The 25,130-nt window shown below is 37.5% G+C and overlaps 5 protein-coding genes and 1 pseudogene across 6 annotated transcripts; 4 read left to right on the plus strand and 2 right to left on the minus strand.

The window, feature by feature from the left end:
* The first annotated feature begins 1,526 nt into the window (after nucleotides 1-1,526).
* LOC131778056 (uncharacterized) lies at nucleotides 1,527-4,328 on the plus strand. The gene is made up of 2 exons (XM_059094445.2): nucleotides 1,527-1,877; nucleotides 2,540-4,328. Exons 1-2 carry the CDS (start codon nucleotides 1,527-1,529, stop codon nucleotides 3,368-3,370), a joined length of 1,182 nt encoding a protein of 393 aa, XP_058950428.2. The 3' UTR covers nucleotides 3,371-4,328.
* Nucleotides 4,329-5,657: 1,329 nt separating this feature from the next.
* Nucleotides 5,658-10,559, minus strand: LOC131778013 (sphingomyelinase phosphodiesterase C-like). Its single transcript, XM_059094388.2, has 6 exons — nucleotides 10,054-10,559; nucleotides 7,674-7,976; nucleotides 7,244-7,418; nucleotides 6,733-6,827; nucleotides 6,208-6,432; nucleotides 5,658-5,962 (listed from the first exon to the last, which is right to left on the minus strand). The coding sequence occupies exons 1-6, from the start codon at nucleotides 10,505-10,507 to the stop codon at nucleotides 5,658-5,660; spliced, it is 1,557 nt and encodes a 518-aa protein (XP_058950371.2). The 5' UTR covers nucleotides 10,508-10,559.
* A 1,429-nt stretch (nucleotides 10,560-11,988) lies between these two features.
* LOC136277370 (uncharacterized) lies at nucleotides 11,989-14,393 on the plus strand. The gene is made up of 2 exons (XM_066159399.1): nucleotides 11,989-12,403; nucleotides 13,062-14,393. Exons 1-2 carry the CDS (start codon nucleotides 12,053-12,055, stop codon nucleotides 13,884-13,886), a joined length of 1,176 nt encoding a protein of 391 aa, XP_066015496.1. The 5' UTR covers nucleotides 11,989-12,052; the 3' UTR covers nucleotides 13,887-14,393.
* A 2,419-nt stretch (nucleotides 14,394-16,812) lies between these two features.
* Nucleotides 16,813-19,484, plus strand: LOC131778005 (cyclic GMP-AMP phosphodiesterase SMPDL3A-like; annotated as a pseudogene).
* LOC131778051 (phospholipid phosphatase 1) lies at nucleotides 18,538-21,179 on the minus strand. 2 transcript variants are annotated; one of them, XR_009339668.2, is made up of 3 exons: nucleotides 20,508-21,179; nucleotides 19,572-20,172; nucleotides 18,538-18,861 (listed from the first exon to the last, which is right to left on the minus strand). XR_009339668.2 is itself a non-coding variant. In XM_059094441.2 (2 exons), the coding sequence occupies exons 1-2, from the start codon at nucleotides 21,145-21,147 to the stop codon at nucleotides 19,907-19,909; spliced, it is 906 nt and encodes a 301-aa protein (XP_058950424.2). In that variant the 5' UTR covers nucleotides 21,148-21,179; the 3' UTR covers nucleotides 19,022-19,906. The 2 variants fall into 2 exon arrangements, 1 of the variants encoding a protein (XP_058950424.2); XM_059094441.2 differs by lacking the exon at nucleotides 18,538-18,861 and having other exon boundaries at nucleotides 19,022-20,172.
* A 77-nt stretch (nucleotides 21,180-21,256) lies between these two features.
* Nucleotides 21,257-23,972, plus strand: LOC131778052 (NADH dehydrogenase [ubiquinone] 1 alpha subcomplex subunit 11). The gene is made up of 4 exons (XM_059094442.2): nucleotides 21,257-21,454; nucleotides 22,969-23,076; nucleotides 23,273-23,392; nucleotides 23,630-23,972. The coding sequence occupies exons 1-4, from the start codon at nucleotides 21,352-21,354 to the stop codon at nucleotides 23,743-23,745; spliced, it is 447 nt and encodes a 148-aa protein (XP_058950425.1). The 5' UTR covers nucleotides 21,257-21,351; the 3' UTR covers nucleotides 23,746-23,972.
* The last annotated feature ends 1,158 nt before the right edge of the window (nucleotides 23,973-25,130 follow it).

Genomic DNA, 25,130 nt, shown 5'->3' on the forward strand with positions numbered 1-25,130 from the left:
GTTACAAAATGATCGATTCAGATATGGGCGAGAACGGTGTTGTTTAGACTGGCAGACAAGAACTTCTCTGTCAGCGGGTTAAATCCAAAATAAAGTTTTTTTTTTAAGTCAAGCTAGAATCATCTATTCATTTCTTGAAACGAGCAAGTGTAAAGGAAGTCCTGGATTTATCAGGTGATCAGATAGGGTTCCCAAAAGCTGATACCATAGTTACAGACAGGACATGTCTCAACACGGAAGCGTTCCTTTGATGAGTACGCCACAGAAAGATCCTTTAGTTGTCATGTGCTTAGGACAAAGACAAAAAGACTGTCCTAAGGTCACCAGGATTAACTAGCAGCACTCCAACTTTGGATGACACCCTCTTAAACTGCTTCAACAGTTTTCACCATGGTTCTACCTATACCCTCTGTTTTTGCCTATTGTCTACACATACCACGTGATCTAAAGCGATCACAGAAACTGCATCTTCTCCAAATCGCTCTCCAAACCGCAGAGTTCTGAAAACGATGTTTCTCTTTGTCACTTTGGAAGAATAGATGCGTGGTATTTGAGGACGAGAACGTCATAGGGGTAACACGTCGTACATGATAGTCTCTCGCATGCCAATCATTCGAAAATTGCGCGTGCGTGAAACTTTCACAAGACGGTTCAAATGCACAGTTTACGGGCCAAACGGAAAATATTATTCTTACGCAAGATGGAGGAAATGTTTACAATAACGCTTGGACGAAAATGTCATCACTAAGCTAACATTGAGAAAGGTGTATCTTGACAACTGGTGTCACTTTACGTAAAGTGGAATTTGCCGATATCACCGTGGTTTTTTTATGGCGAAAAAACCAGTAGAGATGAGATAAGTGAGACGGTTTGAAATAATTTCACAGCGCATAGTATTTAACGGGTTAAGAATTGTGGAGGAAACTGAAGAAATAGTTTTTTTTTAGCGAAAATGGAAGCTGTAATTTGACCTGTCAGCAATATTATTAATTCATACTGCAGGATGATTGTTCTGTGTTAATATTAATTTTCTTTTTTTCACAGAGATGTGGATTATTTGAGATCGAATTCATGAAACTTTTATGATTCGAAGTGTTTTCAATTTTGATCATTACAAAGGGGCGAACACCTTTGGAAAGGAGTTGGATTGGAAATTAATTAACAAATATAGTCATGATGTCTGATGTTCTTGACGACTGTTTCCAGCGCATCTTACTTCACCATACAGCCATTAGATTTGTGGCTACTAATTCGTTTCCATTCAATTATTTTAAAACCAAGTGCGTCGAGTCCGTATTTCACGTTAAATTATTCTATCAATTCTTCATTTATTTTACTTATTATTTACGCAGTAGCAGGTGGGATGAGGTATTAATTGAGATAGGGTTTGTTGTTTGCTAGCTCGTATCAGTTTAAGTTTTTTGTGTCGTATGGAAATTTGAAGAAAAGTATTCCCGTGTGAACGAACGCTCCTCAAATAGAAAAACTTCGTTCGATTTTGTGCAAAACTATTAAAAAAAAATATCATGGACATCATTGTCCTTCTTCTGGACATGGTATTAATGACATTCTGCAGATTGGAGTCAAAAACTGCAAAGTGCGACGGAAAATTTGAACTGAGTAGACTTAACCATGGCCACTTGGAGCAAGGAATAAAAAACCATGCCATAGTGGGACACAGTTTTAAGAATTTCACGTTGCCAAAAATTTATGACTGTCATATCCAGTGTTTTGATGAGAAATGTAAGTGCCAAGCATTTCAGATATCTGGGGATCGCTGTGAGCTGTTGGATGAAGATAGATATTCAACTCCTGATGAGTTCATATATACTCCTGGATATGCTTACTTTGATATGAGCAGGGAATATATTCACCAGGTAAGGGTGAGATGTCTACTGGATGCAAATATTTCGCTCATTCGAAATGCTGGTTTGTCTCACTTCTACTTTTTCTGACGGCTTTCGAAAACGACTTGGATGTTAAGTGCCGCTCTCGCTAAGAGCGGTCCTCTCGACTTCCTGTCGGAAAAAAGTTTTCTTTTATTTTTTGCCCATGAAAAGGGTTTAGGACACATCTTTCAAAAATAGTTTAGTTGTTCTCCAATTCTCTCTTTTTACGTCGCCACAAGCCAAAAATGATTTTTGGCTGGACCATCCCAGTGAACAGCAATCGAAAATGTAAATTTCAAAGATTTTGTCCAGCGCGCAGCGACTGCAACAATGCAGCTCACGGAATTCTATCTTGCTACAAGTTAAAAGATGTATTCAATGTCTAATCATGTGTCAAGTTTTCAAGCTCGTTCTATAACGATTGAAGTTTACGATTAAAGCTCCAACATGCAAATTGAAGAGGATCTTGTTGTTGAACAAAGGATTGACAGTTTTGCGCAGTTTTGAGGGATCTAGTTGGTAAGGTAACGTCAAACCCTTAATAATTAAATTGCTAGGGTTTATGCATCGTAGTGAGTAGCAGTGTGTTAACTTCAACACCAGTTTCTGCTCATTTTACAGCCAAATAATCTATGATATGTGTATTGTAGGTAACTTCAGACAGCGCATATCCAGACTCACACTGCAGTAATCAATGCTGTAGTCATAGTGTGTGTCTTAATGGCGCCACGTGCACCGAACTCTGTCAGGACGCCAAACACAAGTTTAAATGTTCATGTGCACCAGGATATGTCGGGAAATTTTGCCAGAAGCGAAGAACTGCTTGCAAAGAGCAGCTTTTAATGGACAAGAAGTCATCATCGCAAGCTTACTGGCTGTTTGATCCGACAAGCAACTCTTGGTACGAAACCTTTTGCGATTTCACCACTGAAAATGGTTTTGTTTGGACTCTTATTGAATCGTTCAGCCTGGTTAATAACCAAAATTTTGCGGATAAATCATTCTATAAAGATTATCCTGTCACTGAGAACGATTTTAACTGGAATAAGTTTCGCCTGTCTTTGAACCGGATGGAGTCAATTGCTAACCAGTCCTCTCACGTGCGTGCAACATGCAACTTTAACACTGATGGTCTGAACTTCACTGATTACTTGAGAGCCAAACTGACTGATATCGATGTGATGCGGAAGAAATTCAACGATTGCAGGAATTACGAATACATTAACGTCCGTGGTTACGGTTGCCATGACTGCACTGCAGTGTTTGTTCAGCAGGATATGTGGCATGCACACGTGGACTCGTATCATGATTATGGAGAAGGGTGTCAGTTGAAGGCATCAGGAGCAATAAAGGACCCAGCGGGGGAGGATGACTTTGGTTGGTACGAAACAGTAAACCCCATTCATAGGTGCTCTTCAAATAACAACTCCACCACACAGTGGTGGTTTGGAGAACACGAAGATTATTTCAGTGAGCAGTAAGGGACCTAGGGCTTTAGATACTAATTGAGCAAAAGATATTTGTTCGAATCCTTAAATAAAACCGTTTTCTTCTATGCTATAGAGAAGATAAAATTTGGAAATCAAGGCAAACTGATGTTAACGAAGCTAAGCACAGTTTTGCGCTGGGTGGTGATTTGTTACCACAGACCTGAGACAACCGGCGGCGCCAGCCAGTTTGCGCGCTCGCACATATGCATCGTTTGATTAAGAAAGATGTGCATTTAAAATTTTATTCTTACGATTACGAAAATTGCAAGAATCTTTATCCTCCTTAAGTGTCTATATCAAATTATGTTCAATTTATACTATTCCCTTTTAGTTTTCATAGTAACACTTGAATATAATTTGATGAATGTGCTAATATATACATCTTGTTACTTGTTAATATCGTGATTATAAAATATCATAACACAGTTGCCATCTGTAATGTTTATGATTATGACAAGTGTTCTGCAGTTGTGCCACAAGTTGCTACCATCTTAATCCTAAAGTTAATTGTAGCCTATAAATATAACCCTTGGTAACAACTAACTTTTGAAAATTGTTTCTTTTTAAAGTAATTTTGTTTTTAATGTTTCATTAGAGTCCAGTCGAACAACTCCATGTGCCCTATTCTCTAGCTGTAACTATCATTTCGTGCACAAGATAATCAGTTTTGTAATTATCTCAAAGCTAAGCAATTATCCATCAGTTTATAGCCCCGAAATGTTTTCAAAGGAGTTTAGAAAAGCATGCGATATGTAAGATACAAAAAAAAAAACAAACAAACAAAAAGCAAGTAATATAATTGTGCAATTTTTGTAGAATTAAGCGATGTTAGTATTTACCACACGAGAGAATAGTGCTTTTCGTGAACGCTGATTGGTTAGTTCGGAAGTGAATAGCGAGTACAATTCACTTCCACTTTGGTGAATCTTTGTTAACTATTGTGTGTTAAGTGCCCTGACAAAAAATAAGAAATTTAAAAAAACTTGACTTGCTTTTTTAAATTAACATCAGGATCATTTTATTCCTTTTCTGTTTCCATGGGGCCCTGTACTAACCCGAAAAATTTTTTGCGTTTCCACTCTGATAAAATGTTTTGAATTCTTCATTACGCCGAAATAACTGGGGAACCAAAAACATCACCAAAACTTTTCCATGTTAAACACCTGATAGAAGATTTAAACTAATATTTAAACAAGTTTAAGTTCCTTTGAAAGAAAATTGAATCACGTACGAATAATATCTTTTTGTATTGAAATTGCCCAATTTAAACGCAGCTGTTGTGTGTGAAATTTACCCTTAATTAAGTCGTACAGGAACCAATTACATGTGAGTACGTATGATGGCGCAGGTTAACTTAGCGCGCTCACCATTATTTAGAGACCAGAGGAACTTCGCCATTCAATTTAGCCTGGAGATTTGTACAGCGAACTTTATCAGTAATTCAAGAAACTTAGAGGTAGGAATCTTCCTTTCATCAGTTACATGGTCATCATTTCTTCAGTTAACTCATAAAAAAGGATTTTGTGCTTTATCTGTTAACAGTTTCTGTGGTTCTGAAGGCGACGCGAAAGCGTTACACAGCTTCATCTTGTACGGCTTTATTGCAAATCCTTGATAGGTTTGATCAGATAAATAGAATGCTTCATTCGATAGTTGAATCTAACGATATAAGATATTTCAAACGGTTACTTGAATCCTGTTTAATTAATTTGCCAAATATCGAATGAATTTTATAGCGAGGTGACTTGTTAAATTACGTTCTACATTATAGGTTAACTTCAACTCTAATTTAAAGAGGGAGCCTCACGTGTAAGTCTTCATGGCTTCTTGAGACTTCCTCGCCTTTCCCCTTTGCTATTTTCTATTTTTTATGTACTATCCATGCAAATTAACTTTGTTCCCCTTTTAATATATAATAAAGGCAAATGATAAATACATGAAATAAAATGAAATCCCGTCACAGCTCAGTCAAAGAATCCTACGACCCATTTGGAAATTGTATGGCTGATAATAATCTGGTGAAGGTGTGGTGTCGCTCCACTTTCTCTGATGCCAAGTAAATGATATGCGTATGATACTTCGATACCCGATGGACTTAACTTCTTTCTTCGTTTATTCTTGTAGCACATGCAGATAACAAGAGTGCAAATACATGTAAACCTCGTTTTGTTTTGCTAAGGGAATCCGCTTCAACGCCAGTTGTGTTTTGAGCCAAACATCTGCAAAGAGAACTGAAATAAAGCATTCTGTTTACTGATGCCTTATCGATAAAACGATTTCATTTTCGAGATCTTCGCGAACTTAGTAGTGCTCCTGCCTCAAAATGCATTCTTAAGAGACACTTCTCATAATCGTTTTTAAAAACGTAGCGCATGGAACAATAAAGAACTGCCCTTGGATAATAATCGGGCCAGTAATTAACTTGTCGTGAAAATGCGTAAGCTTTCCAGAACATATCATTCTCGTTATTTATTAAAGCCTCGGTTAGTTTATAGATTCGATCGGCATCTATAGACTTATTTGCAAACAAGGGGTATTTCTTGCTGAATGTGTAATCCAACCGCCACACAGGAGTGGAGGACACTGAAAAAAAAAAGGTAAAGATATATTTAATCTTTTTAGACACAAACTGGGAAACGTTTGAAAGTGAAGAATAATGTAAAACTTCGTTTCAAATGGTGACACTAATTCTGAAGGCATTATATATACGGATTTTCAATTTTCGTTTGTTTAGTGGTCGCCGATGCCTATAATGTTACAACTCTCCACAACTCGGCATGATCGTTAATGCGTCCTTGTTTTGATTAGTTACAGAGCCACGCCCTTACCTTTGGTCGAGTCAAGGTCAATGTAGTATTGATTGTAGTCATAAAGAGACATTGATTGTTCATCTAATATCATCACACGGAAGGCTGGATTACTCTTGTAATCTGGACTAAGAGAGGGAGCGATCAATGCAAAAGACTTCCTTGCGTCATTAGAGACAGAGTCAGAGTTTGATTCCAGAGTCTGAAGTCTGAAGTCGTCTTTGTGCACGTGACCAAATAGCTGACCTACAAATAAAAAATTTGAAAATCACAGGATCATTAGTTACAATATAACCCTTTATTCCAGTTAACTTCTGTGAAATTACGCTAAGCAGATCTTTTTCAGTTTTCGTCGCAAAAACGTAATTTGACTGCCATGACTAAAGGGGTGTCTTGATGTCCAGTATTGAAACACACATGCATACAACGAAAGTTTAGTGGAAGCTTAGTATTGAACAAAAATTCACTCCCCTCTTGTATGCTAATTGAAAGTAGGAGAGAATACTTTTTTTGTTAGAATACTATCAATTTGTAGAATCTTCTCACCAGCTATCACTTTGTGATACCTTCCACCAACCAGATCCATGTATCTTTTAGTAAAATTGGGCAACCAAAATGGCTGATGGTCGTCAACATCCACTCTAGAATTCAAAAAGCGATAGCACTGACAATATATACTGAATGATAAAACCCTTATAAAAATCCCGAGCATGAATGTTATCGAAGATTACTAGCAGAACGAATCCAGACATTATTGCGCTCGACAATCGTTCATTTGATCAAGTGTGGTATGCTGAGGAAGGGAGTGGCGTTATAAAAGGGGTCTAATCATGGTTAAAGAAACGGCCAGCGGTTTTATGGAGAAGACAAAGCTAAATGTGCAAATGGGGCTCTTTACTCAACCGCTTTATCGACAGACGCCGTTGTTCATCCAGGCAATGAGGATTTAGTGATTAAAACAATTCTTGGATATCAGTGCTTGCTTATCAGTATCACGTTCATAACGCTTGATAACGGAAAACGTTCTTCATTAAAATTCTAAACAGAAATCACTTACCCTGGTGGAATGTGACTTGCTATCAGTACTCTCTTCCCTTGTCCTTCAGCAGACTCGAGTTGACTTTCTAACCACGACAACTGACTTAACGCAGTTTTACGAACTTGAAGATTGTCTTGGTTGCTTTTGTAGTGCCAGTATATGGTATTCAATACAATTAAAATCATTCTCCCATCTAAAGATCAAAGTTATTTGATCAGTTTGGTCACTGGTCGACGGAAAGGCATTAATTTATAGTCTTGCTGAAAAAATATGGCGCTTAGGCCTGCGCGGTGTTGGAAGACGTTCAGTTCGACCCAAAGAAAAATTATCTCTCTTCATAGGCTCAATGGATCGACAAAGAATTTTTTCTCCCTGCCAAATTAAACGCTACAAATATCTCATAACATTAGGGCAATAAGTTTCCTCGAATTTTAATGCTCAAAAATACCTGCAATGCTTGCATTGTAGTAACCGCCCTCAAGGAAGGTTTCTCTTAACGTGTTACTAAATGTAGATTTGCTTGCATCGCCTGCGCTGCCATCATAAATCATTAACGGTTCCCATGGAGACAAAACAGAGTTGTACCAATCACTGGTGTTCGGTAAAGTGAGTGGTACCAGATAATCATGTAAACCAATGACAGGAAACACAGGAATATCAGGAAAAACTGCATGTGTCTCATTCGCTGTCCTGATCATGGCTTCGAGAATGTGCTGTTCATCAACATCAACTTCATGTGCAGAGAAGTCTCCTACAAAGATAAAAAAGGAAGGGGAAAAAAGTAATGGACATTTTGGTGATTATTTGAAATTACATCTGTCACTGATCGACTGCAATAAAGCATAATTAGCTTGCGCAGCTGCATTCATCTCAGCGGTGTTCAGAATTTCAATAATCTTTATTTTATCACTATGGCTATGGGCCAAACAAAGGCAACGGCTCGATTCTAACTTGAGGAGTTTTGATACCGACTTCCATTGAGTGTACTGAATGACTATACTCAGGGTAACGCAAATTAAAAAAACAATCAATTATAGTTAATTTCATGACTATTTGAGCGACTCGGTGATTTCAAGGGAAACAACCTGCAAAGAGATAAAATGTGTTTTAATCCGCAACACCTCAAAAGTGCCAGGCAATTATTCAGAACCATTCAAAAGCCGTCAGGAACAAAATGTTCAAAACAAACGCGCAGTCTCTATTTTTTTACGCAAGTCTTCTAATTCAAAACAGAAAGACGTAGTTTGTTGTTTTTGTGTATTTCTTTATTTTCGTGTTTGATGGTTTGTTATATAATATGTTTAACGACTACTTGGTACGATACCTTTTCACTAAGCCTGATAAAGGTTCTGGAGTTGTAATGATGGACAAACCCGAATATATCCGCCTAGTAAGCGCTGCTTCCGTTGACAACACCCCTAAATTTTCACACGTTGATCACAAACGACCGGCAAAAATGCGTGGACGACCACCTAAGCATTTTCGCCCTCTCTTTCAGAAAGAGAAAGAGTTGCAAGAAAATTTACGTCAAATTTTGCCTGAAGAAATTGCCAATTCACTTTCTCCAAAGAGTTCCAGGCTCACTCATCTTTATGGCTTACCTAAGACTCACAAAGCCACGCTGGGATGAGCAACCGTAACCTACAATTACAATCTGGCTTAATCGCTTGAAGAAAAGCTGAAACCACTTTCCATAAATTAGTATACAATCACTGACACCTTTGCCTTTGCTGATGAGATTCGTACTCATTCTATGAATAAAGACATATTGGTCTCTTATGACGTCACAGCTCTCTTCACTTATGTGCCTTTAGATGAGACTATCAACATCGTGGTCAACAAAGCCTTCACAGATGATTGGTTCAACAAACCCAATGGCCTTAATCTGCAAAAGGATCAGCTTGCTGAACTACTCAAAATTGCCACAACCAATCAGCTTTTTCAGTTTAATGGTCAACTTAACCCTAACCCTAAATTGCGCTCTATTTTCAGTCGTCTTGACAACCCTATGGGCCGTACTGATTCCGCTATTAATAATTTAATTTTTAGAAATGCTTCGGCAAGCACAGCGGAAAGAAACGCCGATGATAGAGGCACAGTAAGAATTAGTCTTCCATTCAAAGATCAAGTGGCCCCTGATGCGGTTCGGAAGCAGTTGGGCGATCGTAGCCGTAAGATTCTCCCAAGATTGCAGCCTGTTTTTGTGAGCAAGAAATTGGGGCAAGATCTTAAACCTAAAGAAATGAAGCCGTCAATTGTGAATCGGCAATGCGTTGTTTACCGTTTCTCATATGATCTGTGCGATGCAGATTATGTCGGGTACACAGCCCGACACCTTCATCAACGCATTGCTGCGCACAAATATTCGACAATCGGTTGACATTTCGTGGAAGCTCACGGTAGCAACCACCTCTTGAAAGAAAACCAATTTAGATTTTTAAGAAAGTACCAAGGAAAATTTGATTGTTTAGTCTTTGAAATGCTGTTCACCAAGAATCTCAAGCCAAATTTAAATATCCAGGCGGACCCCATACGTGCGGCATTACTATTGTTCTTTTCTAACGGTTTAGCTTTTTATTACCCATTGTTATTTTGGTGTATTTATAGAGAGTGCAACTTGTAAATATATTTTTTGACTTTCAATTGATAAGGACGTTTAGCCAACTTCGAAACGTCGTCGTTTTTTATAAATCCCAAAATGTTTTTTAAGAAATATTTTTTTTATCAATTTTTTATAATTAAATGTTTTTCTATATCACTTCTTCTTCGATACGTTTTTGCATAATTTTGATGACAAATATGAAATAAAAAAGTATCATGGGACTTACCTGAGATCAGTATGAAATTCAGCTTTGTGCGTTCTGTAGCGTTCTTTATCGCTTCTAAGCTGCTTTCCAGCAACAATAGTGGAGTGTCACACCCAATTCTACCCAAAGGAGCTTTAAACTCAGCTGTTTTGATGGATCCGTTTGCTGCGCGACACATGTCACGCTTTGGAATGGAGCTGTTGTACTTCAGATCTAAGTTGACATCTGTGAGATGTATAAAATGGACCAAGCTCTGTTGAGTTGTAAGTTTCTCCTCAGATCCTGAAGTTCCTTGTTTGTAATTCGAGTCACAGTCAGGACAATGAAGACAAAGTACAAACGTGAGAATCAACATCAACGACAGAACAACGCAAAGACTTCCCAGAAATATTAGCAAGACCAATACAGTGAGTCTTTTCCTTTTCCGATTGTTCTCGGAATCGTTTGGAGACGATATTTCTAACTGTTCAGTCATTTCGATTGTCTAAGAGACACCCGAGGTAGTGTTGCTTCGTCACTGAAACAATGTGGGAGTGACAGTTGAAGAGATAAGCATAGCAAGTCATTGGTAATGTAATTTATTTCCAAATAAACTGAGGTTGTTAAATATTGATATTTTTTCATTTGTATGACATCACTTGTAATGTATCCTATTGGCTCTGGTTGTTTTGTGTTACAAAAAGATCGATTCAATAATGGGCGAGAACGGTGTTGTTTAGACTGGCAGACAAGAACTTGTCTGTCAGCGGGTTAAATCCAAAATAAAGTTTTTTTTTAAGAAGTCAAGCTAGAATCATCTATTCATTTCTTGAAACGAGCAAGTGCAAAGGAAGTCCCGGATTTATCAGATGATCAGATAGGGTTCCCAAAAGCAGATACCATAGTAACAGACAGGACATGTCTCAACACGGAAGCGTTCCTTTGATGAGTACGCCACAGAAAAATTCTTTAGTTGTCATGTGCTTAGGACAAAGACAAAAAGACTGTCCTAAGGTCACAAGAATTAACTAGCAGCACTCCAACTTTGGATGACACCCTTTTAAACTGCTTTAACAGTTTTCACCATAGCTCCACCCATACCCTCTGTTTTTGCCTACTGTCTACACATACTACGTGATCTAAAGCGATCACAGAAACTGCATCTTCTCCAAATCGCTCTCCAAACCGCAGAATTCTGAAAACGATGTTTCTCTTTGTCACGTTGGGAGAATAGATGCGTGGTATTTGAGGACGAGAACGTCACAGGGGTAGGACGCCGTACATGATAATCTCCCGCATGCCAATAACTCGAAAATTGCGCATGCGTGAAACTTTCACAAAATGGTTCAAATGCAGAGTAAAGGGGCAAACGGAAAATATTATTCTTACGCAAGATGGAGGAAATGTTTACAATGACGCTTGGACGTAAATGTCATCACTAAGCTAACATTAAGAAAGGCGTATCTTGACAACTGATGTCACTTTTAGTTTTTTTTTAGCGAAAGTGGAAGCTGTAATTTGACCTGTCAGCAATATTATTAATTCATACTGCAGGATGATTGTTCTGTGTTAATACTAATTTTCTTTTTTTCACAGAGATGTGGATTATTTGAGATCGAATTCATGAAATTTTAATTATTCGAAGTGTTTTCAATTTTGATAATTACAAAGGGGCGAACACCTTTGGAAAGGAGTTGGATTGGGAATTAATTAACAAATATAATCCTGATGGCTGATGTTCTTGACGGCTGTTTCCAGCGCATCTTACTTCACCATACAGCCATAAGATTTCGTGCGTCGTGTCCGTATTTGACGTTAAATTATTCTAGCAATTCTTCATTTATCTTATTGATTATTTACGCAGCAGCAGGTGGGATGAGGTAATAAATGAGATAAGGTTTGTTGGTTGTTGGCTCTTATCAGTTTAAGTTTTTTGTGTCGTATGGAAATTTGAAGATGAAAAGTATTCCCGTGTAAGCGAGTGCTCCTCAAATATCAAAACTTGGTTCGATTTTGTGCAAAATTATTAAAAAAAAATACCATGGACATCATTGTCCTTCTTCTGGACATGGTATTAATGACATTCTGCAGATTGGAGTCAAAAACTGCAAAGTGCGACGGAAAATTTGAACTGAGCGGACTTAACCATGGCCACTTGGAGCAAGGAATTAAAAACCATGCCATAGTGGGACACAGTTTTAAAAATTTCACGTTGCCAAAAATTTATGACTGTCATATCCAGTGTTTTGACGAGAAATGTAAGTGCCAAGCATTTCAAATATCTGGGGATCGCTGTGAGCTGTTGAATGAAGATAGATATTCAACTCCTGATGAGTTCATATATACTCCTGGATATGCTTACTTTGATATGAGCAGGGAATATATTCACCAGGTAAGGGTGATATGTCTACTGGATGCAAATATTTCGCTCATTCGAAATGCTGGTTTGTCTCACTTCTACTTTTTCTGACGGCCTTCGAAAACGCCGTGGGTGTTAAGTGCCGCTCTCGCTAAGAGCGGTCCTCTCGACTTCTTGTTGGAAAAAAGTTTTCTTTTATTTTTTGCCCATGAAAAGGGTTTAGGACACATGTTTCTAAAATAGTTTAGTTGTTCTCCAATTCTCTCTTTTTACGCCGCCACAAGCCAAAAATGATTTTTGGCTAGACCATCCCAGTGAACAACAATCGAAAATGTAAATTTCAAAGATTTTGTCCAGCGCGCAGCGACTGCAACAATGCGGCTCACGGAATTCTATCTTGCTACAAGTTACAAGATGTATTCAATGTCTAATCATGTGTCAAGTTTTCAAGCTCGTTCTATAACGATTGAAGTTTACGATTAAAGCTCCAACATGCAAATTGAAGAGGATCTTGTTGTTTAACAAAGGACAGTTTTGCGCAGTTTTGAGGGATCTAGTTGGTAAGGTAACGTCAAACCCTTAATAATTAAATTGCTAGGGTTTATGCATCGTAGTGAGTAGCAGTGTGTTAACTTCAACACCAGTTTCTGCTCATTTTACAGCCAAATAATCTATGATATGTGTATTGTAGGTAACTTCAGATAGCGCATATCCAGACTCACACTGCAGTAATCAATGCTGTAGTCATAGTGTGTGTCTTAATGGCGCCACGTGCACCGAACTCTGTCAGGACGCCAAAAACAAGTTTAAATGTTCATGTGCACCAGGATATGTCGGGAAATTTTGCCAGAAGCGAAGAACGTCCTGCAAAGAGCAGCTTTTGATGGACAAGAAGTCATCATCGCAAGCTTACTGGCTGTTTGATCCGACAAGCAACTCTTGGTATGAAACCTTTTGCGATTTTACCACCGAAAATGGTTTTGTTTGGACTCTTATTGAATCGTTCAGCCTGGTTAATAACCAAAATTTTGCGGATAAATCATTCTATAAAGATTATCCTGTCATTGAGAACGATTTTAACTGGAATAAGTTCCGCTTGTCTTTGAACCGGATGGAGTCAATTGCTAACCAGTCCTCTCACGTGCGTGCAACATGCAACTTTAACACTGATGGTCTGAACTTCACTGATTACTTGAGAGCCAAACTGACTGATATCGATGTAATGCGGAAGAAATTCGACGATTGCAGGAATTACGAATACATTAACATCCGTGGTTACGGTTGCCATGACTGCACTGCTGTGTTTGTTCAGCAGGATATGTGGCATGCACACGTGGACTCATATTATGGAGCAGGGTGTCAGTTGAAGGCATCAGGAGCAATAAAGGACCCAGGGGGGGAGGATGACTTTGGTTGGTACGACACAGTAAACCCCATTCATAGGTGCTCTTCAAATAACAACTCCACCACACAATGGTGGTTTGGAGAACACGAAGATTATTCCAGTGAGCAGTAAGGGACCCAGGGCTTTAAATACTAATTGAGAAAACTTGTTACTTGTTAATATCGTGATCATAAAATGTCATAACATAGCTGCCATCTGTGATGTTTATGATTATGACAAGTGTTCTACAGTTGTGCCACAAGTTGCTACCATCTCAATCCTAAAGTTAATTGTGGCCTATAAATTTAACCCTTGGTAACAACTAACTTTTGAAAATTGTTTCTTTTTAAAGTAACTTTGTTTTTAATGTTTCATTAGAGTCCAGTCGAACAACTCCATGTGCCCTATTTTCTAGCAGTAACTATCATTTCGTGCACAAGATAATCAGTTTTGTAATTATCTCAAAGCTAAGCAATTATCCATCAGTTTATAGCCCCGAAATGTTTTCAAAGGAGTTTAGAAAAGCATCCGATATGTAAGATACAAAAAAAAAAAACAAAAAGCAAAAAGCTAGTAATATAATTGTGCAAATTTTGTAGAATTAAACGATGTTAGTATTTACCACAAAAGAGAATAGTGCTTTTCGTGAACGCTGATTGGTTAGTTCGGAAGTGAATAGCGAGTACAATTCACTTCCACTTTGGTGAATATTTGTAAACTACTGTGTGTTAAGTGCCCCGACAAAAAATAAAAAATTTAAAAAAACTTGACTTGCTTTTTTAAATTAACATCAGGATGATTTTATTCCTTTTCTGTTTCCATGGGGCCCAGTAATAAACCGAAAAATTGTTTCGTTTCACTCTGATAAAATGTTTTGAATTCTTCATTACGCCGAAATAACTGGGGAACCAAAAACATCACCAAGACTTTTCCATGTTAAACATCTGATAAAAGATTCAAACTGATATTTAAACAAGTTTAAGTTCCTTTGAAAGAAAATTGAATCACGCACGAATAATATCTTTTTGTATTGAAATTGTCCAATTTAAACGCAGCTGTTGCGTTTGAAATTTACCCTGAATTAAGTCGTACAGCAACCAATTACATGTGAGTACGTATGATGGCGCAGGTTAACTTAGCGCGCTCACCATTATTTAGAGACCAGAGGAACTTCGCCATTCAATTTAGCCTGGAGATTTGTACAGCGAACTTTATCAGTAATTCAAGAAACTTAGAGGTAGGAATCTCCCTTTCATCAGTTACATGGTCATCATTTCTTCAGTTAACTTATAAAAAAGGATTTTGTGCAGGTGTTAATACTTATTTGCTTTCTCACCAATCAGTCCTTATTGTTACTACATACTTTATACCTTTGCATAATTGTGTGCTCTTGTCTTGTGGGAACCGCGAACAGCTGCCCTTTTAGCTCTCTGATATTTCCTCATAGATCTCTACCGACCACTTGCAATATTTGGTATTAATAAAAACTGGATCAAAATTATTCGAATTTTAGCCTTTTGATTGGCTGAACGGAGCAGTGCTAGGAACTTGCAACCTAGCTCTGAGCTCATAACCTAGCTCCAACAAATATGCCTAGCCAATGAATTCGTCAGCGAAGTTAGAAAAAAAAACCTATGTGAGCAATCCGTGAAGCAATGGCATAAAGACAATTTGCAAAATGTTTTGTATTTACGTTGCGATAACATTTGCCACACGCCAAAGTTGATTGTTTAACTGACACAAAAGCTTGTTGGTAGAATTATAATAATTTTTTTGTGTGCGTTTTGTATCAACAGGCTTACAGGCGAATGTGAAAGCGATCCTCGAAGTTATGAATACTACTTAACTAGTAGTGAAAATTAGGCCTGAAAAAATTTAAGCCCCTTCGGGATTTGAACCAATGAACTTTGCGATACCGGTGCAGTGCTCTACCAACTGAGCTAACGAGCCAACTCGAATATGAGATCATTGATAAAAAAAAGCAAAACAAAACAAAGCAAAAAAACTCGGTCCTACGCACCTCGTTGGTTATTTTATATCATTTCATATTATTATTAATATGCAAATTTAAACGATTTGACCTCGTGGTTATGACCGAGCCTCTGCAGTTGAGAGGCGTGGACGATATCATAAACCCGTCTTACTGCGTGGAAGTCAACCTGGACTCATCAGTCCAGGGGGAGGGTTCGCTGTCTGTGACCTCAAATCAAACTCGCGCTGTGCGCTCCTTCGATTTTGAAATCGCTCGTATGCTTTCAGACCAAATTTGACTCCACTCAGTTCAGTTACCATTATCTATCAGGAACAACATGAAAATCACCATTCTAGATGAAAGACCCTTAGTATTTGGAATTCTCGTGGATCAAATTACGACCTATGCAACTCCACAGGGGCTACAACTGTTTTGTACAAAAAACTGTTTACCATCCACCAAGTGCAAGGAATACTGTCTGAGAAATAGTCGTAGATATCACGTCTCTATTTGCAAAATGAACAGATTCAAGAACAGCTTTTTTTCACAGAAATTGTATGTAGATGCATTTACTTAGTAATTTTTGTGGATAATTTTTTAATCCTTGTAAAGTTTTATCTAATTCAGCCCTAGAGCTGTGATTTTGAAACTTCAATGGATCATTTTCCTATTTATGTATTTATCCAATTTTCTATCTATCTAATGATCTATTTACTTAATAATCTATCTCTCCATCCATCCATACATCTATCTATCTCTATATTTGTAGCTCTCTATCTAACAATCTGTCTGTCTGTCTGTCCATCTATCTACCTATCTATAGACCTAATAATCTATTTAGTTGTCTATCTGTTTATCTATCCATCCACATGTTCTATCTATCCATCTATGGATTTATCTATCTATCTATCTATTTATCTATCTATCTATCTATCTATCTATCTATTTATCTATCTATCTATCTATCTATCTATCTATCCAATAATCTATATGTCTATCTGACAATCTATTTATCTATCCATCTATCTAATAGTCTATCTAACTATTACTCTAAACATCTATTTTTTCAGATTATAGGAGTTAATAATGACTGCTGGTCCCTCAGCAGTAGTCCTGCTGATTTTTGCCTTGACTGCGTTGCCAGTAGGGTCTCTGAAGTTCTTTCACGTGTCTGATGTCCATCTTGATCCATTCTACAATAAGGCTGCGGATGTGAGCACTTATTGCCAGGGATCTGGCTCAAAAGCAGATTATGAGGCACCTTATGGTAGGATCGGTTGTGACTCACCGTTAGCTCTGTGGAAAATTGCTCTATTAGGAATGAGGGAGGAAGGACAAAGTGCTGAGTTTATGATGCTCTCTGGTATGAAGCTAACATGTTTTTGTAAATTGTCAATCTGTTGACCATCTCCTTCAAGAAGCACTCTTCTATTCAATGGCTCTTCTATCCTTGCCCACTTTTCAGCTTCTTTATGTTAATTATATTTAGATTGCATGAAGATTGCTTATTTTCTTTCCGTAGGAGATTCGTCTGCCCATGGTCTAACAGATGATCATGGTTCACCAAAAGTCTTAAAAGCCATGTCCATGGTGGCAAGTGAAGCCCATAAAGTGTTTCCAGACATTCCAATTTTTCCTGCAATTGGCATCAATGACCTCCCTGGACATTATATTCTACCAAACAATAGCGATTGGTACAAAACAGTCTTGTCTTACTGGGCCCCACTCATTTTGTGCTCACATTGTCCCAGGAGCGTGGAAAAGCCTACAACAATGGAGGAATTGGCAAAAACATTTCTAGAGGGCGGTTACTATAAAGTCAACATTGCAGGTGAGATCCTTGCTGGTATTTCTGTAAACAAAGCATAGTAAAAGAGGGATGGATATCTAGAAAAGACTTGAGCAGCCTGGAAAAACATCATTGGAAGAAAATTAAAAGAAACAAAACGGAATCCAAACTAGATATGGTTCCGAATCCCACGTGAAAAGAAAAATCTTAGATAAACTGACAAGAACAATTGGGTTCAAACGCTTACATTTCATGATGTCACTTGACATATGTACCATTGAATTACAGGTGGAAAAATGATTTTACTTGGTTCAAAGACCAACTTCAACTCGCCAAAGACCAAAAGAAAAGAGTCCTTATCATGAGCCACATCCCACCTGGGTAATTTTTGTTACCACAACTTTCTTTATCAGAGCCACCTTTTAGATCAAATTAACAAACTGAAAACGTTTCTTTTAATTGTCTCAGAGGCGACCCATATGATGGTTCCTACTTCTGGCATAAACAATATTTAATACCTTATGCGAGTCTGACAGCCGGACAATTCGATGATGTAGTGGCAGGTAACACTCGTATTCAGCAAAGTTATGGGCATTGAATGAGGGAAATTATAATAATATGGTAGATAATTGATTGAAAGAAACTAAATAGAACGCCCCGAAACTAGATAGGTTCAGATTTTTTGGGATTTGTTTATTTCCCCACGCATTTATTGAAGCTTTTTATTTTCAGAAGTTTTTGCTTTTTTGTATGTTTCCGCTTTACGTCAGAGAGCAACTTTTGAAAAATAATCTTGGATATGATTTGATGCATGATATCTGTATGATAAGGAGTTTGATACCAATAAGTCAATGTAGTAACAAGTGACGATGTTTGACGATTTGGTACAAATGATAGATAACTATTTATCACATTCCATTTCGCAATGGTTTACGGAAATTCCCCTAAAAAGAAGTTCCATTTGCCATGATTTTTGGTTCCATTTTTTTATGTTTTGCATTTGTTTTAATTTTTTTGGTACTTTTATTCACATTGAGTTGCTCTCCTTTCATCACTACTTTTTTTTATCCTTATCATAAGGCCAGTTCTATGGTCATACTCATAGAAACGACTTCCATCTTCAAATAATGAACACTGCAAGTGATGAAGCAGAAAAAACTTCCACCAAATCCTTTGTTCTACAAGTTGCCTCAGTATCACCTGTCTACTCTAATAATCCAACATTCAGAGTGATGTCTTTGGACACAAGAGAACGTGCTCTTGTTGACTATGACCAATATTATCTCGACTTGGTTCTTGTGACAGGTATTTAACGTGTCAGAGGGAGAGCTTTCAACGAGAATTGTCTGTATACACAAGGAAATGACAAAGACAGAGCAGTTAGAATTTAATTTCATGGGCAAATTTCTGAGGAGCTGATATTGATGCTTCAAATCTCTAACTTAGTTCAATACTTTACCAGTTTGTACCACCAAGTCATATTTTGAGCATAATTTGAAGACAGCGTCAATCTCAGACTTTATTTGATCAAACTCCTATCAGTGGCATGAATCCTCCACAAAGTTTTCTCACAATTCATCAAAAGCTTAATAAATATTAAGTGGATTTTACTATGTTAATATTGTACTACACGCCCTCTATTTGTGCTGCTGTAAGGAATTCCATTTGTAATAGTTATTTTTTGTTCTCTCTCGTAGAATTTGCACATCCCGTTTGGAAGTTTGATTCCACATTTAGCAGAAAGTATCCATCAAAACACAAGTTAATCGATGCCGACAGAATCGATGAGCTGAACCGTAAGCTGATCAGCCAAACTGAAGGCAGATAATGGAATGAATACATGCCTTCAACAACCTCCCACTACCAGCTGGGTTCATATGATCGGTTTGCCCTCTATTGTGTCATGAGATATGTCTCTGAAGATGATTTTGAGAAATGCCATGAAAAATTCAAAGTACCTGGTGGCTAGTTAAATAATTATAACAAAATATGTTATGAGGTATTCAATGTAACATCATATTCTGGAGAATATTAATAAAATGCATGTCTAAAATACCTTTGTATTTGCCATCCTTCGCACACCCTGCTACAAATCCCTTCACAAGTTTCAGACGAGCCTTCCACACATAAGAATATCATCTTGGAAATTAATATTTCTACATTTTTGATTGGCATAATAACAGTTTTATAAGTTACATTTTCATGATAAAATTTACCACAAATTTCCTATAAGGCAAGCCAATTAAATTTTTTGTATTAAATTTAGTCATGCTTTGTTTGATATATAGATATTTATAATTTTGGCAGCAATTCTTTTATTATGAAGTACATATAATGCCCTCTTTTGTGCTCAATAGCCTTGTCCTTCTTATCTAATTACATCAAATTTCCTCAGCCTTGGCTGTCATGTTTGCTTGTGCCTTTGCCTTTGTGAAACATCCCCAAGACACGATCTATCATCAATACTGCAATCAGGGAACCCAACAACAAGCCAGTAAGGACATCACTCCAGTGATGCTTGTAGTCACTAATGCGGGACAGCCCACACAGAACACACAACTGAGCAATCAACAGCTGGAGGGAAAACTTCAGAAACCTGCTATGGGGGAAATTGATCATGATTTCCATATACAGAATTGTAAATGTCACGGCATATGCTGCAAATATGAGAAAAAAAGCCAAGTTTAGAATGATAGCACAATCCTTTCTGTCAGGGACTCTTCATACAAGTCCAGCTGGGTGCAACAAAGCAGATTGACATGGTTGGTTTTCAGATAGAAACTTCCAATGCAAACAAAAGAAAAAAAAAATTGATATAAAACTATGCCTTTGATTTTGGATTAGAATGTAGCTTATGGTGTTAGGTATTATTGGTTGCTGTGCAGTGTTGTTGAAGAGAACTTTTTCATATACTACTGCTTATTCTTACAGTTCATCACATTTGACCTTCAGCTGATTAAATTTGACCACTAAAGGCAAATGGAATTATTACCTGAGAATGAAGCGTGGCCTGATGGAAATGACAAGCGTCCTTCTCTAAGCAAACCTGGGTCACCTGTGCACACATCGTCCGTGATGTATGTGTGACTGCAGTTCAAAAATACAGAAGATGGAGCTTGGCAGATTGACAGAAAATGAGGTCTTAATCGTCCGACTGTGTATTTTCCGATATCAGTGACAAAAATAGTGACAAGCCCTCCAAAGGCAAAAGAAACCAAGAGGTTGATTAGATTAATATGGTTCGGCTTGAGCTTCAGCCATTTAAAGGGGACATATTCACTGTATTCTGAAGATCTTTTATGTCGTCGCTGGCTACACAGCTCTGTGACACAGATCACCAGATAAGCAAGAGCAAAGCCAACGGAATAGAGCACCGAAGATGGGACAGTACTTTCTTTGTATGGCTTGTTAATACTATCATCATCACAATAAAACCCTCGGTGATATGGAACGGCAACTAGTTTGAATAAAAGACAAACCAACCCAACAACTAGCAAACAAGTGAAGTCCACTATGAGCCAAGCCAGACGGGGCTTCTCTGGTTTGACTGGTTCTAGATCAGGCGATGAGTCGTCAACTGTTAGTTCCACAGAGAATCTACACTCATCTGTAGGCTGAGCTTTGTTTTCCATGTCGCTAAATGTTTTTAAATACCATCTGTTGATACTGGTACCCAATATATTGTTCAAAATATTGTTTTCGTTATATGTTCTAGGCCAGGTTACCAAGATCGCCTAGGGACCAGGCTTTCGCCCAGCCACGAAGACCGCAGTATCGTATATTAGTGCAGTTTGGTTGCAAACCTTGGAAGATTTTTCAAAAATTGTCATTTAAAAATGCCCACCACCCCCAAATTTGACGAACCATGGATGGACGAACTCGATGGACATAACTGTGTGAGTAGAGCTATTAGTTTTGGAGCAAGAGGAGCGTTTGTAGGTAAGTGCACTGAGTTTGTAAATGTTATTGTGGTTCCAAGTAATCAGGCTTCACGCCAGAAACTCGAACGGTGGAAGACTTTGGCACACTTTATGTGAATCCCAGGAAGTTCTTATTTAATCTGTGTCGAGCGAGTATGTTCCCTTTCTTCAAATAAATGTAATCTATTTGAAAATAAATATGCTTGAAGTGTACAAAGCTGGTGGAACATAGATAGCTAGTCAATGAGACTTTGACCCACACAGTGATTTGTTAACCCATTTCTTTGTTTACCATAATGTCTTAGTATTATTATTATCGTTATTGCTATTATTATTATTATTATTATTATTATTATTATTATTATTATCATCACTATTATTATTATTATTGTTGTTTTTGTTGTTGTAGCTGTAATTGTTATCATTGTTATAATATGGAAAGCGATGGTCATTCCTATGTATTGATTTTGTTACCCATCACCCAATGCAACCCATCACTAACAAACCCATTCTAAGAGAAATGAATTAAGGGCTAAGTCTTTCAAGAAACTGTGTTGCAGCGTCAGTGGGAGAGTGTAACAGGATAATTTAGGGTAATTTAGCTACTGTAAAGAGTTTAAAAGCTGAAGTTTTAAAAGTTAGCCTTTTGTCATACACTTGAAATGTCAGCTTTTAAACTCTCTATGGTGACCATGACCAGGATGAGGTTGGGAAGTCATAAGCAAATGAAAATGTACAATGTAACAGGGCTTTCATATTCAGCAAATAGACCCTTTTGACTTTGGTTCTCTCTCTGGCATTCCAATCTTTCTCAATTTTTCTGATTGATTGAACCTCATGTAAGAGACCTAGGTCAGTTAAATACAGGAGAGTTTACAGAGATGGCCTGGGCAGGCATGGATTCATTGGGTTCAAAGGTTGAAAAATAGAGTATGAGAGGAAAATATAATCTCAACACAGAATTCATTTACACAATGACTTCATGCCATTTTAAATTGCAATAGGTGTCCAAAAAAAACTATACAGGAATAGGAAACAAAGAGCATCAGGAAACATGAGAAGAAAGCATCAGGAAACACAAGGACAGAAGCCAAATTCTGTACAATATAGGAACTTTAATTCATCCTTGATGATTTTGAGGATGTGCCAAAGTTTGAAATTTTTAAAGATTTTCACATCAATTTTACAGTAATTAAGGCCTCATTTGAACTTTTTAAAATTTTTATTTTGTAATTCTAGCATTTATAATTACTTAATTCATTTTGATTTTTACCTAGGGTAAAATGGTTCAAGATTCTCTTCTGAAAATTTAAATCATTCTTACTTCAGTACAAGTTTGGTTTAAGACATGTTATGTATTTATACAGGCAGGCTATTTTAAAGTTTGACTAGAGCAGACATCCATATTTTAGTTTCTGATGCTGCACAGGGTTTGTTGAAGCTTTCATATCATTGTTTGTCTATGTTGCTATGTCAATATGCAAACTTTGCTCTCATTTCCATGACCTTGGTTGATTTTATTTAACATTTCAGGTGGTATCTATGGTGCTGCTTGGTCTGCGCTGAGAATCCCAGATCCTCATCCCACTCCACTTATCCTGCAGTCCTTTATTTTGATGAAGAATAACTCAATCCTTGTTGGTTTGTGATTTTATTACATAGTCCTTTACTAAATTTTGAACTTCAGTTGCTGGTTGGTTAATGAACAGAGGGTCTTATCCTTTCATTAAAAAAAATGGCCTGTGAAGATTCTTAAGGATCTAGGGGCTATTTTTGGTTATCAAAAATGATTAGTTTATAATTATGGTGAAGAACCTCACTTGTCATGATATTTTAGGTGGTGCAGCAAGTTTGTTTGCTTTAACAACATGCACAGCAGCTTCAATGAGAGAAAAAGATGACCATTTTAACTGGGCCTTAGGAGGTGCTGCAAGTGGAGTTCTGATTGGATTTAGCAGTAAGTTTCTCTAATTATTATCTTTTTTTATCTACCATTTATGTGATGACATGTTACTATAGGGCTTTTGAGAAGTTTCTCTGTCTAAAAAGACATGATAGTTGCTCTGCTACTGTTCTAATGCTTTGGTTGTGAGTTTGACATGAGGAATATTTTAACAAAATCCATTGGGCCCTCCTCCTACAATTTTACCATCAGGCAGAGGCAACATCATTTGTTGTTTCTTTTTATGTACAGAGAGCAGTTGGGGGTTGGGCTGTGGTCTTGCAACAGCATTTGCCGCTGCTGGAGCTTTAGCCAAGTACTCTGGTGTGTACAAACATCCTCTGCGTACTGACAGAGTCTATGTGTGATGCACGTTGAGGCTCGTAAGATACATTACAAGTTTTGAATGTTAATTGTGAATAAAAACTTTACAATTGATCTTAAATAACATCTAGCTGTTTAGAACATTAACCTGCAGCTAAAATGGTGAGCCATTTTTGGTAGGATTATGTGCAGTCTACTGTGAGAAGACAGATAAACGAAAGTTGTTAAGCGCCGAAGTTTCTAAGGAATAAAAGATTATTTGGCTGTTTTATGTATATGCTTGTTATACACTATCGAATAAAATAACCATCGGTATTGACGCGAAATTCACTTCAGATCAAGCACTGCAAAGTGGATTCTCTTCCCAAATCTTCGATTGAAGAGCGTTCCTTGTTGAAACTGTAAGGAGGTATTTTCAGTGGGGAGTATTCGATTATGTTACGTTATTAACTACCTGTTGAATTAAGATACACGTCTCTTGGCAACAATATCACCTTCCAGTGCCAACCAGCTTACTAACTAAGTATGCATTTAAAAGCAATCAGTAACCTGTATTTGGTTGGGATCTTGAATATTTTACTTGACAACATGAAGTCTTAAATTTTTATCGGAAAAAGCGTCCAAAAGTCAACATTTTACTGCATTGAAATGATGAAAAATTCACAGTAGACCATCACAATTTCGAAACCCAAATCCATAAAATTTAAAAGCGGTATTTAAAGTTAATGAAAAGTACACAAACCGAACTACTCATCTGGAACAGTAACTGTGAAAAAAAATTGTCCTAATAGGTGATAATTGCAACACTTAATTACGTCTACAAAACGATCTCGTGCAACGAAATATTGCAGAATACGCAGATCATGTCTCAGTCATTTGCTGATAATAGTGTGTTACAACAGAATTTCATCTCCCGTGTTCCAAGGAAAATGATTACGCTAAAATTATGGAGACCTTCCATTAAGTTTAACCGGAGTCGCTTTTTATTGCCGCGGGCGAAACTGAGCGTAGACTGGTACCTGCTAAACTTTCCATTACTGGTGTTTGGCCTAATTGAACATAATTGGCTTATGAGGTCACGCTTCGAAAAATTTGTCAGGGAATCTGTGATATTCTCCTCATGAAACCCAACACGATATCTTTAAAGGGAATTTGTCAATGCTCACTGCTTTTACGAGTTTTTTGTGGTTGCAAGATTCCCTCTCCACTCATTTGAATCCTCAGTGTACCCAGATTTCATGTAAAATGGCCTCTTTTGTATCAGTTATTGTTGGACTTATAATCATGGCGTGCGCTTTTGCTGGGTTAATTGTGGCTGCTGACGAATGTACCAGACACCCAAGAGCTCTTTGATGCAAATTTATTTTTCGAAGCGTGGTTCCACGAGTGCAACATTTGACAAAGAAGACAGACGAACCTAAACTGATAT

Source organism: Pocillopora verrucosa, chromosome 12 (assembly GCF_036669915.1).
Source record: "Pocillopora verrucosa isolate sample1 chromosome 12, ASM3666991v2, whole genome shotgun sequence".
NCBI lineage: Eukaryota > Metazoa > Cnidaria > Anthozoa > Scleractinia > Pocilloporidae > Pocillopora > Pocillopora verrucosa.

Bases quoted from the DNA above. Each gene is read 5' to 3' on its own strand.
- LOC131778052 (XM_059094442.2), top strand. From the start codon at position 21,352: ATGCCCACCACCCCCAAATTTGACGAACCATGGATGGACGAACTCGAT. The intron at 21,455-22,968 runs GTAAGTGCACTG...TTAACATTTCAG, and splicing joins AGCAAGAGGAGCGTTTGTAG to GTGGTATCTATGGTGCTGCT. The intron at 23,077-23,272 runs GTTTGTGATTTT...ATGATATTTTAG, and splicing joins GAATAACTCAATCCTTGTTG to GTGGTGCAGCAAGTTTGTTT.
- LOC136277370 (XM_066159399.1), top strand. From the start codon at position 12,053: ATGGACATCATTGTCCTTCTTCTGGACATGGTATTAATGACATTCTGC. The intron at 12,404-13,061 runs GTAAGGGTGATA...TGTGTATTGTAG, and splicing joins GCAGGGAATATATTCACCAG to GTAACTTCAGATAGCGCATA.
- LOC131778051 (XM_059094441.2), bottom strand. From the start codon at position 21,147: ATGGAAAACAAAGCTCAGCCTACAGATGAGTGTAGATTCTCTGTGGAA. The intron at 20,173-20,507 runs GTAATAATTCCA...TCATATTTGCAG, and splicing joins AGGCCACGCTTCATTCTCAG to CATATGCCGTGACATTTACA.
- LOC131778056 (XM_059094445.2), top strand. From the start codon at position 1,527: ATGGACATCATTGTCCTTCTTCTGGACATGGTATTAATGACATTCTGC. The intron at 1,878-2,539 runs GTAAGGGTGAGA...TGTGTATTGTAG, and splicing joins GCAGGGAATATATTCACCAG to GTAACTTCAGACAGCGCATA.
- LOC131778013 (XM_059094388.2), bottom strand. From the start codon at position 10,507: ATGACTGAACAGTTAGAAATATCGTCTCCAAACGATTCCGAGAACAAT. The intron at 6,828-7,243 runs GTAAGTGATTTC...TTTGAATTCTAG, and splicing joins GCAAGTCACATTCCACCAGG to AGTGGATGTTGACGACCATC. The intron at 6,433-6,732 runs GTGAGAAGATTC...TTTTATTTGTAG, and splicing joins GTATCACAAAGTGATAGCTG to GTCAGCTATTTGGTCACGTG.